Below are 17121 nucleotides of genomic sequence, written 5' to 3'. Positions count from 1 at the left end.
TGGATTTGTGATTTTCTATGCACTATGATGTACATTGTACTCCTTTTCTGATCTAAACTAATATAAAAAAACTACTTATGGTTTCTCTAAATTCAGTATTTTGCATGTTATTTAAGTTTATTTTACAAATTATTATAATTTTTTAATATGCTGAGTTTTGCCAATATCAAGTTTTTGAACTATGAGTTTTGCTATCTTTGATAATATAGCAAACATTCATATGCATAATTCTTCATTTATATTTCAGTGTGTCACTCACTTTTTGTTCTGAAGTGTTTACGTGGTCAACATTGGATGTTCATAGTTGAATGTTGAATGTTCAAGATGTTACTACAATTTGAATTTCAGATCTTCAAAATGTTTAATGATTTTTCATTGCTTTACTGCACAATTGAAAAGCTATTAAATTACGTTTTTATTGATTTTCTTGTATCATATATTATTATTTTCAAGATCACCTCATGAATCAGAGTTCTTACCTAGTAAACTCATGGCTGCACATAAAGTTCCCCCTGTGGCAATGACATCATCAACAATAAGAGTGCGGTCTCCTGGTTGTGTAGCACCTACATGCATCTCCATAATGTCTGTTCCATACTCCAATGCATACTTCACAGAAATAACCTCACCTGAAAACAAGACATATATGTGAGGAGTATTTCAAAAGCAGAGATATAACATGACACTACCTACAGATAATAAATCAAAATGCAATTAGAAGAAAACGATAAGAGCCATTTCTTATTTTAATAAACTTTACCTGAAAAGAGTGTATATGTTAAATGCACAAAACAGAACAAAGGTAAGATTCTAATTTGACAATACCTACCAATGGATAACAATAACATGAGGGTCATCACTCACAAGTGAATTGGTCCAAGTATCCACCAATGTCAATTTGCAGTCTTCAAAATAGTTAAGAACCCTTTACACTTGTAGCTTTATTAGAATGCATTCTTGGCATTACATCACTTCAAATGTAATTGAATAATGAGATTCAAGTCAAACGTACGCTATACTTTTTTACAAACTACCTTTTCAATATATACACATTAAAGAGCGACAAGGAGAATAGAAATACACACATAGAATGATAATTATTCATCTTGCAAGTGGTAGGTGCCTTGTGAGAGTTTATCTCTTATGAAACCTATCATAGATAATGATGCAGGAGCATCCATGAGGTTGCCAGTAAGATAAATGACTCAGTGAGTATTGGGATATCATCTACCTCTATTTTGGCACGGGAGATTAATCAAGATAGGACTTCTGAATGTGAATAAGATAAAAAACAGAGTAAGAGGAAATGCACAAGAAGACATAAAGATTTTGACTAGAGTCTACAAGGCTTGGAAGAAGGGCACACGGCAGGGGAGTTGAAAAGAAAGAGATAAGAAAGAAAGAAAGGAGGCTCCGTGGAAGAAAACAAGAATCATTCAAAACTGCAATATTTAAGTTCCTGTCACAAAGTCGATAAGATGAATAAGAATGCAGCACTAAGAGTTTGAATAGTAGTTGACGATAAGAGGCGTTAAGGAAAAATAGTAGTTGAAGGAAAGGAGTTTTGAGTAAGACAAGATGAACAAAAGATAGAGATCACTTGAGAATAGGAAGGTGTAGGGTCACCATGCGTGCAAGGAAGATTAAAACAGAAATGGAATACGGAAGATGGAGTGACAAAGAATTCGCTTGGGGTTAAGAATTGTGAAGGAGAAGAAGAAAATGGTGACAGGTAAGAGGAGCCAACATTAAAAAACAAAAGAATAAACCCACGCAAGATGGGAAGGAGAGGACAAGCTACGTAAGATGTAAAAGATGAAGGGGATGCCTAGGTAAGAGAAAAGAGAAGCCTATGTAGAGGTAAGGAAGAAGCACATAGGGAGTGGGAAAAGATTGGCAGAGTGTGGCATATGAGGCCGCAGATTGTGCCAGATGAAGTAGAGAATAAAAAAGAAAAGAGAAGAAGTGTAAGCGGCTAGATGAAGAAGTGAATGGAAGGCTCACTGCAAAATTAAAGTCTAAAAATGCGAGCCAAAATCAAAGCTTGGAAAAAGTTAGAAATAAGAGGAAATAACTGGAAGGAGAGAGTGAGGAGTTTGGGAGGATGCATAGAAAATAAAATGCAGATTTAGAGGAACAGAGAGGATGCAGCTAAGAAGGATGAAAACCAGGGCATAAAGAAATTCACACAAAGTTGGGAATTGCAAAATGATAAAGAAGAGTACCCAATTAAGGGAGAGGAAAGAAAGTGGGTGTAGTTGGAAAGCAAGAAAGGACACAGTAGGTAGGAAAACCCAACATAGAAGCATTAGCACAAGAATTGAGAGAGTGACTGCAGGGAATGCATAAGAGTTTGCAGGAAGAAGAGAAATCAATTTGCAGATTTAAAAGACAAAGATTGCAAAATAAAGAAGTAGGAGGCATGGACAGAGGATTATAAACAAGAAAGGAAGAACACAGGCGAGAAAGAGTTAGTGATGAGAAATTTATTAATATGAAAAATTGAAAATTTGAAGAATGCAGGCAAGAAAGAGATGTCGAAAAGAAAAAATTCCAAATTGAGGGGACACTGAGAAGCTGGAGGTTGTTTTGGTCAATGTAAGATCATGTGGGCCATGAAGGCCATAAATGAAATACACATAAGTAGAATTTTCTTTTGATTGGGAAAATATATTGTAATTAATTTGAATTTGAAAAATAAGATATTGTTGATCTTTCTCTGTATGTTATTATCAAGAGGAGTTTTGTGTAGAAATAGAGTTTGTATTGATATTCTACGTGGATTGACAACTGTACTAGAGATTCTAAATCCTTGTCCTTCATCATTTGGTATCAGAGCCAAAAGATCGATGGCATAAAGTGGAATAAGAGAGTTGGAAAAAAAAGGAGGTTGCTATGAGACAAGTGATCAGTTGGTTGGCTGGGAAATGATAAAGATATTAAATTGGAAGAGATTTTAAAGCAGAGAAGAATGATGTGTGGAAGAGAGATTGCAAAGTGAGTGAGTTATCCTCCAACAAAGGTTAAAGTTGGGTAGAAGGTGCATGAGAGATGTGTGTCTGTAATATCCCCGATATTTTTATTTTTTTTTTAGCAGTAAGATTAACAGAACAAACTCAGTAACTCGTTAAGGTTAGAGAATTAATCCAGAATAACTGAAAGGAACCCTTCCACCTTTTGTTCACCAAGAGCCCAATCTGGGAGGGTGAGAGCATACGGTGTTCCAGGGATTGTTAGCACCATAAACCAACTGAAAGCTGAAATACAATAATGGGCGGCAAGCCAGCCCCATCTGTTTATCCAAAAGGTAAACAAGAAACTTGATGGTAAACCAATCAAGAGAACAACACACCAAGACACAAATCACTCAGCCGCAATGTTTAAGCGGGAGGACTGAATCACATCAAAGCTCAACTCGACCACTTATTTAACGGGAGAACCATTACAAACATAACATCACTCAGCCACTTATTCAATGGGAGGACTGAACTTCATAACTGAATTACAGAACAAGAAGGCGGCTAAGCTAGCCTTTTCCACTTATGCAGTGTGCAAGCAACACACCGGAAATGGTTAGTAGTACTACTACTTAAGATTACAATTCAAAAAGAGAAGAATTGAGATGATATCCAATGCAGACTACAACAAGAAACAACTAACAAAATAACTCAAATCATGCTACTGCTGCTGTACCAAAAATCTGAAGTCAAACAAGCATAACTAGTCTCAACCGGCAACACCAAAATGAACATAACTCACTCAAACGAAGTCAGAAACACACCAAACCAAATGCGAATGAAAGATATAACCTCGACGATGAAACATGAACACAAAACCTGCAGTCCTGTCGCCTCAAAACAAAAGCACATCCCAATGCATCCCTGAAATGGTACGACCCAGCTGAAAGGCACGATTTGCAACTAAAAATCCAATTCTCCAAATCAACGGCCAAAAAATTGCAGACTATATTGCCTCCATGCCACGTTTTGATAGAGCCAATACCCAGAATCAAGAAATCACTTGGTCAAGAGGTATGAGCGAAATAAGGTTTCAGCAACTCCGCGACCAGCAGCAAGGAAACACTCCAAAATCCACACCAAACACTCAACACTCGGCGAAACACTCTCTAACAACAATGGAAATACCAGAAACACAGCTAGGTACTATCTCCCAAGTACGAAACTGAGACTTAGCTAGGAAGCCACACTTCGAAGCTCAAATTTCAGTAGCCAAACCAACAACATAACGATGCAATTTCATAAGATACCAAATGAGAGGCCAAGCACCTGTATTTATAGCTTTTTTCCCTCTGAAATTCAAATGCAAATGGTGCCAAAACTCAATTGAAACTCATTTCATTTCATTTCATATCTTCTCCTAGACATGGCGCCCACTTTCCCATCTCCCTAGGCAAAGTTTGAACAATTCCTTAGGTGACAATTTGCAACATAAAAATAACAATATTAATATTCGATAGATATTTTTCCTTAAGTCGCCCACAATACACTAAATCAGTAAATAAAAATAATTAAATATTAAACCTTAGGATAAGGAAATAATATTTAATTAAATCACTTGTGACTCCAATATTGATTATAACAAAACCCAGGATGAAGTTGAGCAATGAAGACCACTGCCTGCTAAAAATAGAAATAATCAATACTGCCACTTACTAAAAATAGTAAGTCATGAAATACTCCTCCGAAAAGCATGATCTTCGCACCCAGAGAAAGAGCTTGGAAATCTCAGTAAGACAACATCATCCAAACAGCCAAACCCTGACTTACTAAAAATAGTAAGTTCTCACTTCACCAAAGAATCCAATGCATGTTATGCCACTGTGAAGTTCATAAAAAGCCCAGAAGGAAACCATAGATAGAACTGAAGAATTCCCTCCCGATAAACCCTAAAAAGCTCGTGTAAAACTCCACCAAAGTTGGAAACCCTAATTCTCCTTTCCACATAGCCTACGGGTCTCCATAATAAGCCAATGGACCACTGAAAGCACATCATTGAGAAGGGGACATTACAGTCCGCCCTCCCCAAAATTGCTTGTCCTCAAGCAACTATAAGGCTGGATGCAGTAAAATCTCTTCATTTTCCCACGTAGCATCCTCTGCTAGCAAATTTTTCCACTTGATCAAGTATTTCTTGATCACCCTTCTCAAAGAACGCTCCCTAAAATCAAGGATAGCTTCAAGAACCAAAACTAACTCTCCCTCCTCATCAAGCGGAGGTAACTCTGCCGAAGCAACAACATTATGTCCAAGAGCCTTCTTAAGGCGAGAGTCGAGACACATGAAATACATTATGAATCCTGTTGCTCGTCGGTAGTTCCAACTCATATGCCACTTCTCCAATCCTCTTGTTGACTTTGAAAGGCCCATAGAATCGTGGTTTCAATTTCTCAACTCCACTCTTCTTGAGAGTAGACTGTCTATAGGGTTGGAGCCTCAAATAAACCATGTCACCCACCTCAAAGGTGCGTTCAACTCGTTGCTGATCAACATACAACTTCTGTTGATTTTGTACATGCTCAAGATTGTCCCTCAAGGACCTCAAAATATCTTGACTCTGTTGCATCATATCCTTCGCCTGAGGGGTTCTGCCATCACCAAATATCAAGTCAACGAAGCTAGGAGCTTCATAACCATATAGTGCCATGAATGGTGACATCCAAATGGACATGTGATGGGAGTTGAAGCAATACTCCCCTAGGTGAAGCCATCTCACCCATGCATTTTGCTGCTCCGAGACGTAGTTTCTGAGATATCCTTCCAACCACTTATTCAATATCTCGGTCTGCCCATCAGTTTGTGGGTGATAACTTGTGCTTGGAGTGAGCACAGTACCACATAATCTGAAAAATCTCCTACCAAAAAGCACTTAGGAACTTACTGTCCCTATCACTCACAATGTTCTTTGGCAATCCATGTAACCTGAACACCTCCCGAAAGAGCACTTCAGCAACTTGAGCTACTGTAAATGAGCTGGTGATGGCAAAAAAGTGAGAAAACTTAGTTAGTCTATCCACCATCACATATATACAATCCTTCCCCTGAGCCCGTGGCAACCCAGTGATGAAGTCCATGGATAAAATTTCCCATTTTTGACTGGGAATGGGCAAGGGTGGTAACAAACCAACTAACAGAGTGTGCTCATCTTTGTTTCTCTGACATGTATGACACTCAATGTACCTCAAGACATCATTTTTCAGCCCCTTCCAAGAAAATCTCTCTCGGATCTGCTTGTAAGTCTTGAAGTAACCTTGGTGACCAGCAAGGGGAATGTCAAGGAAAGTCTTCAAAATCTTCTCCTTAAGCTTAGATTTAACCACAATGAAGATCCTTCCCTTGTATAGAATCAACCCCTCAACCAGTTTGCAGTTTTCATCATGAAAAGTACCCTCTACGATGCTGGTTGCAAACTGATTTTTGGCATAATCAGCAAGCAACAACTTCCTCCAATCAGTAGTAAACGCACATAGTGAGCTCAAACGGGGCCTTTTGGATAGAGCATCAACCGCAATATTATTCTTTCCTTTGACATACTCGATATCAAAGTCATAAGCCTGTAGCTGACTCACCCACTTCTGCTGCCTTTCGTTCAAGTCTTTCTGGTGCATTAAGTGTTTAAGATTGTTATGATCAATCTTAACAACAGAGTTACTCCCCACAAAATATTGTCTTAACTTCACAAGGGTATGCATTATGGCAAGCATCTCCTTGTCATATATTGAATATAGCCTTTTAGGTACTCTCAACTTCCTACTTTCAAAGACAATAGGATGCTTGTCTTGCATAAGGACTACACCAACACCTTCTCCTGATGCATCACACTACAGTTCAAAAGGCTTGGTGAAATCAGGTAGAGCCAAAACAGGGCAGCAACTCATGATCTCCTTAAACTGATCAAATACTGTCTGTGCCGTTTCTGACCACTCAAAAGCTCCTTTCCTTGTAAGATCTGTGAGGGGGGCAGCCAACTGAGAGTATCCCTTCACAAACCTATGGTAAAAACCACAAAGACCCAAGGATCCCTTCAAGTGTGTTATGTTCTCGAGAGAAGGCCAATCAATGATAGCTCTAATCTTTTCAAGGTCTACCTTCACACCTCCTGCACTGATAATGTGACCAAGGTAGAGCAATTCTTTCATTCCAAACTCACATTTGGACTCCTTTGCAAACAGGGATTCAGATTCCAGTATGCTCAACACTTCATCCAAGTGCCATAAGTGCTCCTTCCAAGACTTGTTGCATATGAGTATGTCATCAAAGAATATGAGCACAAACTTCCTCAACTATTTTTGGAAGATTTTGTTCATGAATGACTGGAATGTGGCAGGGGCGTTAGTCAAGCCAAAGGGCATGACTAGGAACTCAAAATGCCCAAAGTGGCATCTAAAAGTAGTCTTCTCTACATCTGATGCTCTCATCCGAATCTGATGATACCCCGATCTGAGATCGATCTTTGAGAAGAACATTGCACCATGTAGCTCAATGAGCTCGTCAATTCTCGGGATAGGATACCGATTCTTAATAGTTTTTTGATTCAAAGCTTGATAGTCCACGCACATGCACATGCGCATGGTTCCATCCTTGTTTTTTACCAAGACAACAGCTGAAGCAAATGGGCTCTTGCTTGGCCGTATGTAGCCCATATCAAACAACTCTTGGATTGCTTTCTTGATCTCATCCTTCTACTTCTTGGGGTACCAATAGGGAGTAGTCATAACAGGCTTAGCACCTTCTTCAAGCTCAATGATGTATTATGTACCTCTTTCAAGAGGTCTACCAGGAGCTGGATTCTAAAACACCTTACTTCTCTTGGTTATCAAAGCCTGAATGTCTTCGGGATATCTCTATTTCTCCTCTAGTGATTTGGAAGGCATGACCATGATCTCAAGAGGTCTACCAAGAGATGGTTTCCCAAGGACCTTACTTTTTTTTGTGATCAATGCTTGAATGTCTCCAGAGTAGCTGCCCTTGTCTTCCAATGGATTTGACGACATTATCAAACTCTACTGCCCACTCCACTTGGTTATGGTGGATCAGCTTCTCCATCCTCTTCAATGAAACAACTCTAAGTCCACCATTTGACATTCCTCTCAGGACTACCTTCTTCCCATCTACCATAAATTTCAGCTCCATGGTTTATAGATTTAGAGTAATCTCTCCAAGGATCTCAACCACTGAATTCCAAGGACTGCATCATCAGCCCCTCCAATGCTAACCACAAAGAAGTCATCTCGAATCTCATGGTTTCCCAACTTCAGAGACATGTTGGAAATCATTCGGTTGCAAGATACAGTGGAGCCATCAACTACCATGACTTTGAAGCCTTCTACTTCCTCTGCCACTAGCCCCCTCTTTGCAACAATTCTCTCATCAATGAAACTATGAGCCGCTCCTGTGTCAATGAGAGCAATGACATGATGTTCTCCTATCACACCCCAAACTCTAAAGGATTCATTCTTGTGAATGCTTGAGAGTTGAGCAACCACTCCTCTGTCTTCTGGTTCAGTTTCAGACCCTTCAGGAGCCTCTTCATACTCGCTCTCTTCAATTTCAGTATGCTGTTATGAAATTTCAAAATCTGATCCATTAGCAGAATAGCACTCCATTTGATGTAAATTGCCCTTCCCATGACACTTATGTCCTGGGGCCCAAGGTTCTCTGTAAGAGTAGCAAAGATTCTTCCTCCAGAGCTAATCATCCATTCGTGAAGGAAACTTCTTGGTCTGATTTGTAAACTTCCTCTTATCCTTTCGGAAAGGAAAAGGCTTGGATTGAAATTTGTTCTTAGGGGCAGCCAACTCCATGCTCCTAGATTTCTTAATGGCCTCTGCCAAGGTGGGCAGATCAAAAGCTTTAACCCAGCCTTTGAAAGGTTCTTCAAGACCTTCAGTGAAAAGAACCACTATGACCAAGGGTGACCAACCCATGGTACCACCATTCGTGGGCAACACCATCCAAGTGCAAAGTGGCGAACTTGATGGCGTCTTCTTCAGGCATAGACCTCAAGGGCAAATAATTGTCCAACTTCTGCACTCACGCTCTAGTTGTGCTCTTATTGCTTCCATCAAATTGTGCTAGAGTCACCCTTCCAAGAGCTTGTTGATAATCTCTTCGGGTAGAAAATTGGTTGTCATTCCTCCTTCCTCGCTTCATTTTCTGATTCATGAACTGATCCAAGGTGAGAATATCTTGGATCTCTGCAGGGAGAGAAGCATACTCCATATAGCTGCTCCTTATCTCATCAGCTGTAGGTATTTCAACTTCATTTTGTGGTGTTTCTCTAGGTAGAAACATGAGTTGTAGAGGTCTTGGAGCTGAACCTCCATTGTTGCTCCCATTGTTACTCTCGTTTCCATTTCCTCTAGGAGTATTAGAAGTACTAGCTTCCGAGCCATTGTTGGGTTGGTTAGGGGTCCCAACAACATTCTGGTTAAGTTTGGCCAGCAACTACGACATCATATCCATCATGGCATTGAACTGCCTCTCAACCTTTTTGTCAGGTGCCTCATTCTGTTCTACAACCTTCTCTACCATTGAATCTACTGAATTTGCCAAATCCACTTCCTTCCCTCTGTTTCTCAATACCTTTGATAAAGTATCTTCTTCCGGCACTAAAGGAACCTGAAACTGTTGTGTCCTCTATTCTCTGTTGTAGTAACGGATGTTTCTGTCACTCATGGAGAACTCTGATCCCTTTGAATTTCACAGGCTGGCAGGAAGAGCAGCTCTGATACCATTGTAATATCCCCGATAATAATTTTTTTTTTTGCAGTAAGATTAACAGAACAAACACAGTAGCCTTTTAAGGTTAGAGAATTAATCCAGAATAACTGAAAGGAACCCTTCCACCTTTTGTTCACCGAAAGCTCAATCTGGGAGGGTGAGAACATACAGTGTTCCGGGGATCGTTAGTGCCATAAACCAACTGAAAGCTAAAATACAATAATGGGCGGCAAGCCAACCCCTTTTGCTTATCCACCAGGTAAACAAGAAACTTGACAGAAAATTAGCCAAGAGAACAACACACCAAGACACAAATCGCTCAGCTGCAATGTTTCAGCGGGAGGACTGAATCACATCAAAGCTCAACTCGACCGCTTATTCAGCGGGAGGACCATTGCAAACATAAAATCACTCAGCCACTTACTCAGTGAGAGGACTGAACTTCATAACTGAATTACAGAACAAAAAGGTGGCTAAGCTAGCCTCTTCCACTTATGCAGTGGGCAAGCAACACACCAGAAATGGTTAGTAGTACTACTACTTAAGCTTACAATTCAGAAAGAGAAGAATAGAGATGATATCCAATGCAGATTACAGCAAGAAACAACTAACAAAATAACTCAAATCATGCTACTGCTGCTGTACCAAAAATCTGAAGTCAAACAAGCATAACTCGTCTCAACCGGCAACACTAAAATGAACATAACTCACTCAAACGAAGTCAGAAACACACCAAATCAAATGCGAATGAAAGATATAACCAAGACAATGAAACATGAACACAAAACCTGCAGTCCAATCACCTCAAAACAACAAAACGCATCCCAATGCACCCCTGGAATGGTACGACCTAGCTGAAAGGTACGATTGGCAACTAAAGATCCAATTCTCCAAATCAACGGCTAAAAAATTGCAGACTATATCACCTCCATGCCACGTTTTGATAGAGCCAATACCCAGAATGAAGAAATCACTTGGTCAAGAGGTATGAGCGAAATAAGGTTTCAGCAACTCCACGACCAGCAGGAAGGAAACACTCCAAAATCCACACCAAACACTCCACACTCAGCAAAACACTCTCTGACAACAATGGAAATACCAGAAACACAACTAGGTGCTATCTCCTAAGTACGAAACTGAGACTTAGCTAGGAAGCCACACTTTGAAGCTCAGATTTTAGTAACCAAACTGACATCATAACGATACAATTTCATAAGATACCAAATGAGAGGCCAAGAGCTTGTATTTATAGCTTTTTTCCCTCTGAAATTCAAATGCAAATGGCGCCCAAACTCAATTGAAACTCATTTCATTTCATTTCATGTCTTGTCCTAGACATGGTACCCACTTTCCCATCTCTCGAGGCAAAGTTCGAACTTTTCCTTAGGTGACAATTTGCAACATAAAAATAATATAAACATGAAATGTTTTATCATCCCAACGCCACCTTTTTAACGCCACTGACTTAGGAAAATAACAATATTGATATCAGATAAATATTTTTCCTTAAGTCACCCACAATACACTAAATCAATAAATAAAAATAATTAAATATTAAACCTTAGGATAAGGAAATAATATTTAATTAAATCACTTATGACTGTGTTGATGTGTTTTTTATGCACATGCGAACACAGAATAAAATAGCTAAAGGTACCCTATCCTCTCTTGAGCAAAGTTTCTCGACTGCTGAAGATCTCGCCAAAGGATCAGTTGAGGCAACTCCAAGGTTCTTGTATGTAGGTTCTCTACTCGTGGATAAGCTCTCTGTGGTATGATGTGATTTTGCTGGAATCACAAGGAGACTTACACTTGATGACTAAACGTCTGATTTGCTTTGAACATTGCTGGAACATAGGATTTCACTAGCCTAGATTTTTCGAAAAAAAAAGGAAAAAAGGATGAGGGCGAGGAAAGGATCTAATTCTTACACTAAGAATGTAGGAGCAATGAATAACCTTTGATGAAATTCTAACTAAGTCTTGTTTTGACATCCCAGGACCATCTCCACAAGGTTAGTGCGATCTTTGGAGGAAAACTTTATGATGTTCAGATCATCGCTACAGGCATAGACACCATCAAGCTGATGCATATCAATGAAGAAGCGACAATTGAAGTTAAGCTTAAACTGAATGATTTCAGTTGACTACACAAGGCAAGTCTGCAATCAACAAACTGCTAGTAGTATGGATATACGAATTTTACCATCAATCAAACACATTTCTTCCACTCATCTAACAACATGAAATCAAATATGAGAAGTATAGAGACCATGCAAATTGTTGAATCGACCCATAGATTTCACCATTTCTTCAATGAAGTTTACAAGTCTTTTACAACAAAATCTTGGCAACAATCTTTGCCTTCTCTTTCTATTCTACTTTAATTGCTATTCTATCAACTGCCTATTCGCTATTTCTAACTATTCACCTTCTAACTACTGACTATTGACTAACTATTATCTATTAGCTAACCATTGACTAACTATTAGCCTTTACAAATGAGGAGCCAAGGCTTATATAGTGCCCTCAATACAATTCAATGGCTAAGATCAATTGAGATCGATGGCCGAGATTTTACAATGAAAACCCTAATTAGGGTTTGTTACAACAAACTCAATTCTGGCCAATGAAATAATTGCATTATTTGGACACATGTCTTCTCTGGAATATTCGACCAATGGAGAACCGGTGTAGGTACATCGAAGTTTGTGCCATCTCCCATGAGTCGGGTACATTGAATCTGGACACGCTGAGGTGGACCAATTTGATTGGAGGAGTGATGACTGGGATGCCACCTTGTCTAACACTTGCAACTTGGTAGATATTCAATGTGATGATGCTGAGAAGCTAACTTTAATTAACTCTTCTGGAACTGTCTGCTTCTTCAATGAATCCTTGCTTTAACCTCCTTTGTCTTTGATGTGCAGGATGGATGGTGTAACTTTCCTTGGAACGTGTTGACGTGTCTGGAATCGCATTGCTGCAAACTCCATACAGCCAACGTAGAATAGAATAGCCAACTGATTATCCTACTCTCTCTTGAGATAAGGAAGTCTCTAATGCTATTTCCTAAGTTTGATCAAAGGAGACTACCTCAAGGTTTCTTTTGTCAGGTCTTGACTGCGGGATTTTTCAGTGGCTTGATGTGTTTTTGCTGGAAACAGAAGGGGGACTTACGTTTAACTGCCAATTTATGGATAAGTTCCCTGGAAGTTTTACGATCTTTCTATTGGATGATATCAGTTAATTTGATACTGTTTTGATAGGATTGCAGATTTTCTGAATAAAAAAGGGAAAAAGGAGGGAAGGATAGAGAGGGAGAGAGAGACATGAATTGCAAATTCTAACTAAGACAGCAAATTCAGTCAAGTAGACAGAAACCTCCAGGAAACTAGATTAAACATCATCAGCTATTTAGACACAATGTTTGCATAAATCTAGTGCAATCTTCAAAGGAGGAACTAGATTTTCATATTATCAAGTACGATATTAGAACTTCTACATTCATAGTATGTGTTTGATAACCGAACTGAGCATGAAAGGGTCCAGATTAACCATGCGGAAAGAAAAACAATCAGCCGTTCTCTAATGGTGTGGACTGTAAGGATTCTATCAGATGCTTGATTGAAAAATGCTATGTAATATGAATAAACATAACTGAAAGCTTTCTAAATTAAGTGAAGAAGGAGACCATGCACTCACAAGGAAACTTGAAAAGAGTCTTAATTCATTGCATTAATTCCTGTAAATTTCTCTAGAGCTTTAGCAACAATCCAAGAACTTCTTCCAAAAAAGAGCGAAAACCAGTCCCTTAAATAGGCTTCAAAAAGGATGAATGGCCTAGATTTAATCTAAACAAGTGGCCCAGATTCATCCATAAAGCATGGCTGCCCATACCCATAAATGGGAGGCAAATATCAACAACTACCCCAAAATGGGCAATAACTACCCAAAAAGGGATAATTACAACAATTTGAAACAATCCAAAAAGGTGCATCAAATAAAGTCTTACATTTGACCAAAAGTCAACTGTCACCTTTTTGTGCAAAAGTGCACTTTTAAGATTTGGAGGGAAGAAAGCACTTTTGAGAAATTACTTTCTCTATTTCAGTCTCACACTCTTTCTCTAGAAACTGATCCTCGCCATGCAGGTATTCCCGCCATAAATCACGACCTGCCGCTCGTTCCTCGCGAACGTATTCCTGGAACTTGATACACAACTGGAAGAGCTAACTGAATGGAGGCATGGGAGGATGGCGAATTTTATATTGCATGCCCTTGAGACACTGGTCCACGTGCTTTAAACTGTCCTTCTAGCTAGAGCGATTACGCTCAAAGCATAATATATCTGAATGGAACTGACTAGCAAAACTCAAGTCTTTAGCTGAATAGGAAATCTTATCCATCCCCAACCTTTCTTCCCAGTCCAGTTGGATTGCATTATCGGACAGGTCGTTTATCCATCCTGAAACCATTGATCGGAGGATGGTCTTACCTAGTTCTTGCATGTTCCCCAGAATTGCCTCACATGCGTCACTTTCTTTGTCAATAATTTCTTTGGTGTCGTTCTTCATGGTGATGGTCCAGTACCACTCCTTGAGAACACTGATGCTATGAGGATCTAGGATGGCAGACAATGTGGGAATTTGCGCGTCCAGAAAAGAGCTCTCATGAGGGGAAGGGTAGTGGCTGCCACTTCGTGCATGTGAAGGGATTCCCTCTTTACCTCCAACAACTTGACTAGAGTGAGCTCTCGATGAAGGGCCATTTCTTTCACCTCCTTAAGGATCTGCTCTCCCTTTTTCTTGATGTCTTGCATCCATTCCTTGACGGCTTTTGCAGTGTCCCGAACTCCTTCAAATTCAGTTGTGGTCCTTTGCGCCAATGCTGTCGGGGGAATATGGGATTCGGAGGGATTGTGCAATGGCCTTAGGAGCTGATTGATGTATCCTTCGGCTTGCTCAGCACGGGCCCGATACATGTCCTTTTCCGCTATGATCTCTTCGAGCTGTCTGAGTATATTCTGCACTGAATCCTTAAATTCTTCCTTTTCTTGCTCTTTGGTAGCTTGTCCGATGGGGACAGTTGTGATGCTATAATCTGTCAGTGTTATTTGATCTGCTGGCTTGTCTACGGGCAGGGTGGCGATATGAAGAGTGCGGTTCCTTTGCTCGTCCTTGGTCACTCTAGAATATGCCCTTGGTTTCTTCTTCCCTTTGGCCTTTGCTTGATCCATACGTGAGAAGATATCCTCTAGATCAATGGGTGGTTTGGTGGCGGCCCTGCGCTAAGCTCTGGCAATCAGCCACTCTTGAGGCATTGTCTGGGTTGATGATAGGGTTAAGTCAGCATTCTGTTCTCCTACGTTCTCAACCGACTGACCACGGATTTGCAGCTGCCCTGCCACCGGAGGAGTGAAAGAGGTGTGAAGCTCTTTTGCTTGCAACTGAATTCTCCCCTATTTCGCTGAACAATTGCCCGACATCTTCATGTGAAGGTTGCTCTTCAATTCTCTCAAGCTCATGAGTTTCATCTATCCTTTGTTCTCCCTCGACGTGAGGAGCAGCAACTCATGACGGCTTTGTTGGGTAGGTTCATGCACTTTGACCCCCTGGGTTGATGGGATTTCTCCTTCTTCTATTTGGTTACCCAGTTCGGTCAACTCGAGGGCTCTTAGCTCAGTGTCCAGCACATCAGGCGTAGGAGGATCATTGGCCCCAAATGCATCGATGTCGCTCTAGGAAGGCAGAGCAGGCACGCAATCCAATTCTATAGCATCGTCGGACGAACTGGGATCTTTTGAAGATGAAGTGACTTCCGGCCTCTTTATAGGAATCTTCTCCCTTCTTGTCCTTTTGGACGTTCGAGTTCCTCTGCAAGCCTTAGCCTTCTTTCTTTTCTTTGGTTTCGCAGTTCCTTCCCGGGGTGCACTAGATGTTCCTTCGTCTTTTGAAGACTGGGAATCGAGACCGCCCATCAAATGGTAAGTGAACCGGACTCCCTCATGGACTAGCCTCTCGATCTGCTGATATAACCACTGATCTGTGTACCTTGCTAGGGCTGCCATAACTGCCTCGAAATCTGTGATTGGGTCCTGGGACCAATCAACACCTGGCAAAAGATGCCTTACTGCTTCAAATTCTCGGACTTGGAGGCAATTTCCCGAGTCTGTGAGCTGATCTGGGACCCGACGGTATTCAAAGAGTCGCATTTGCTGCACACTCAACCTAGAGTATTCCCGTCGCCTGACCTCGTAGTCATCAGAGCAATTCTTCCAATAGTCTTCAACTAACTCCTTTGCTCTGTACCTTTGACCATAGGCTCTTTTTGCCAGATTATCATGATCAAAGTATTTTCTTGGGAAATGGTCCTGTAGGCCATAAGAGGCCAACTCTGCAAGGGACTCCTCTGCTAGGGTAGGGGTCTTCAAGTGGACATCATGGCTGCCTATGATCATAGGAAATGTGAATCCAGCCTGCTTGCTTTCTCGGAGTAAGATGCCGGCCGGGCGTGACTGCCTTGCAACTTCCATAAGAATTAGTTTGTCGGTTGGATACCGTGGAAGTCGGAGGGGAGCACCATCGAAGCCAACTATTCAGATGTAGGAAAACCTTGGGAACTGAATGAACCAGGCTCCTTACCTCTGCACTAAAGTAGTAGCTTGCTCCGAGAGTTTTATGTGTAACCCTCCCTGCATTAGCCTGACCAGGCGCATTGTGAAGGCATCATTGACGCGTTCATACTGACCAACTGCGTAAGCCAGGCTGTTCTTTTCCCTCTGAGCTATATCCTGGTAGTGCAGCTGTGGGTAACAATCATAGACTTTCACCTGACCAGGCCCATTCCCAATTTCACCTTTCATTATCAACCCTGGCAGTGGCTGGTTCTTGGCGAACATATAGACCAAATAAGAGGTCATGGTGAAGTACTTCTTCGTTTCGAGCTCAATCAGCTAAGTGTGGATGTTATCGCTTATGATCTCGGCCCAGTCAAACTTAGACTTTCCGGCGAAGACCTGCTCTGTAAAATAGAACATCCATTCTTCAAAGTAGCTGGACTTAGGAAGTCCCATGACTCGGCTGAGTAAGGTGACTATATCCCCATGTTCATTATGAAAATCACTCCTGGGGGTCTTTTTCAATTTCCTGGTGCTTGAAGGCCTTTTCTCCTTGAACCATTCTTCGTTGATCAGTGCTTTGCATCGGGCCGGATTCATATCATATGCCCCTTGTGCTTCGTCTATGGTTGTAGCTGTGGGATTATTTTGAAAGGGGATGTCAAAGGCATCACCAATGGCCTCAGGAGAGAAGTCGGCGATAGTCATATTCTCCAGGAGCACTAGTCTGGAATTTGGTTCATAATGCCAAGCAGCCTCCACT

The 17121-nt window shown here is 40.8% G+C and overlaps 1 protein-coding gene across 3 annotated transcripts in view; it reads right to left on the bottom strand.

Moving 5' to 3' along the window:
• LOC131045313 (adenine phosphoribosyltransferase 1) overlaps positions 1 to 17121 on the bottom strand; it is a 232668-nt gene that overhangs the window by 64857 nt on the left and 150690 nt on the right. For all 3 annotated transcript variants that reach the window (XM_057978885.2, XM_057978884.2, XM_057978886.2), the window contains exon 4: positions 480 to 629. In XM_057978885.2, the coding sequence (XP_057834868.1) occupies positions 480 to 629 (150 nt within the window). The remainder of the gene's footprint in view (positions 1 to 479; positions 630 to 17121) is intronic.

Source organism: Cryptomeria japonica, chromosome 3 (genome assembly GCF_030272615.1).
Source record: "Cryptomeria japonica chromosome 3, Sugi_1.0, whole genome shotgun sequence".
In the NCBI taxonomy this organism is placed as follows: Eukaryota; Viridiplantae; Streptophyta; class Pinopsida; order Cupressales; family Cupressaceae; genus Cryptomeria; species Cryptomeria japonica.
The sequence above is the reverse complement of the archived record's forward strand: the minus strand, read 5'-3'. Positions and strand labels throughout refer to the sequence as shown.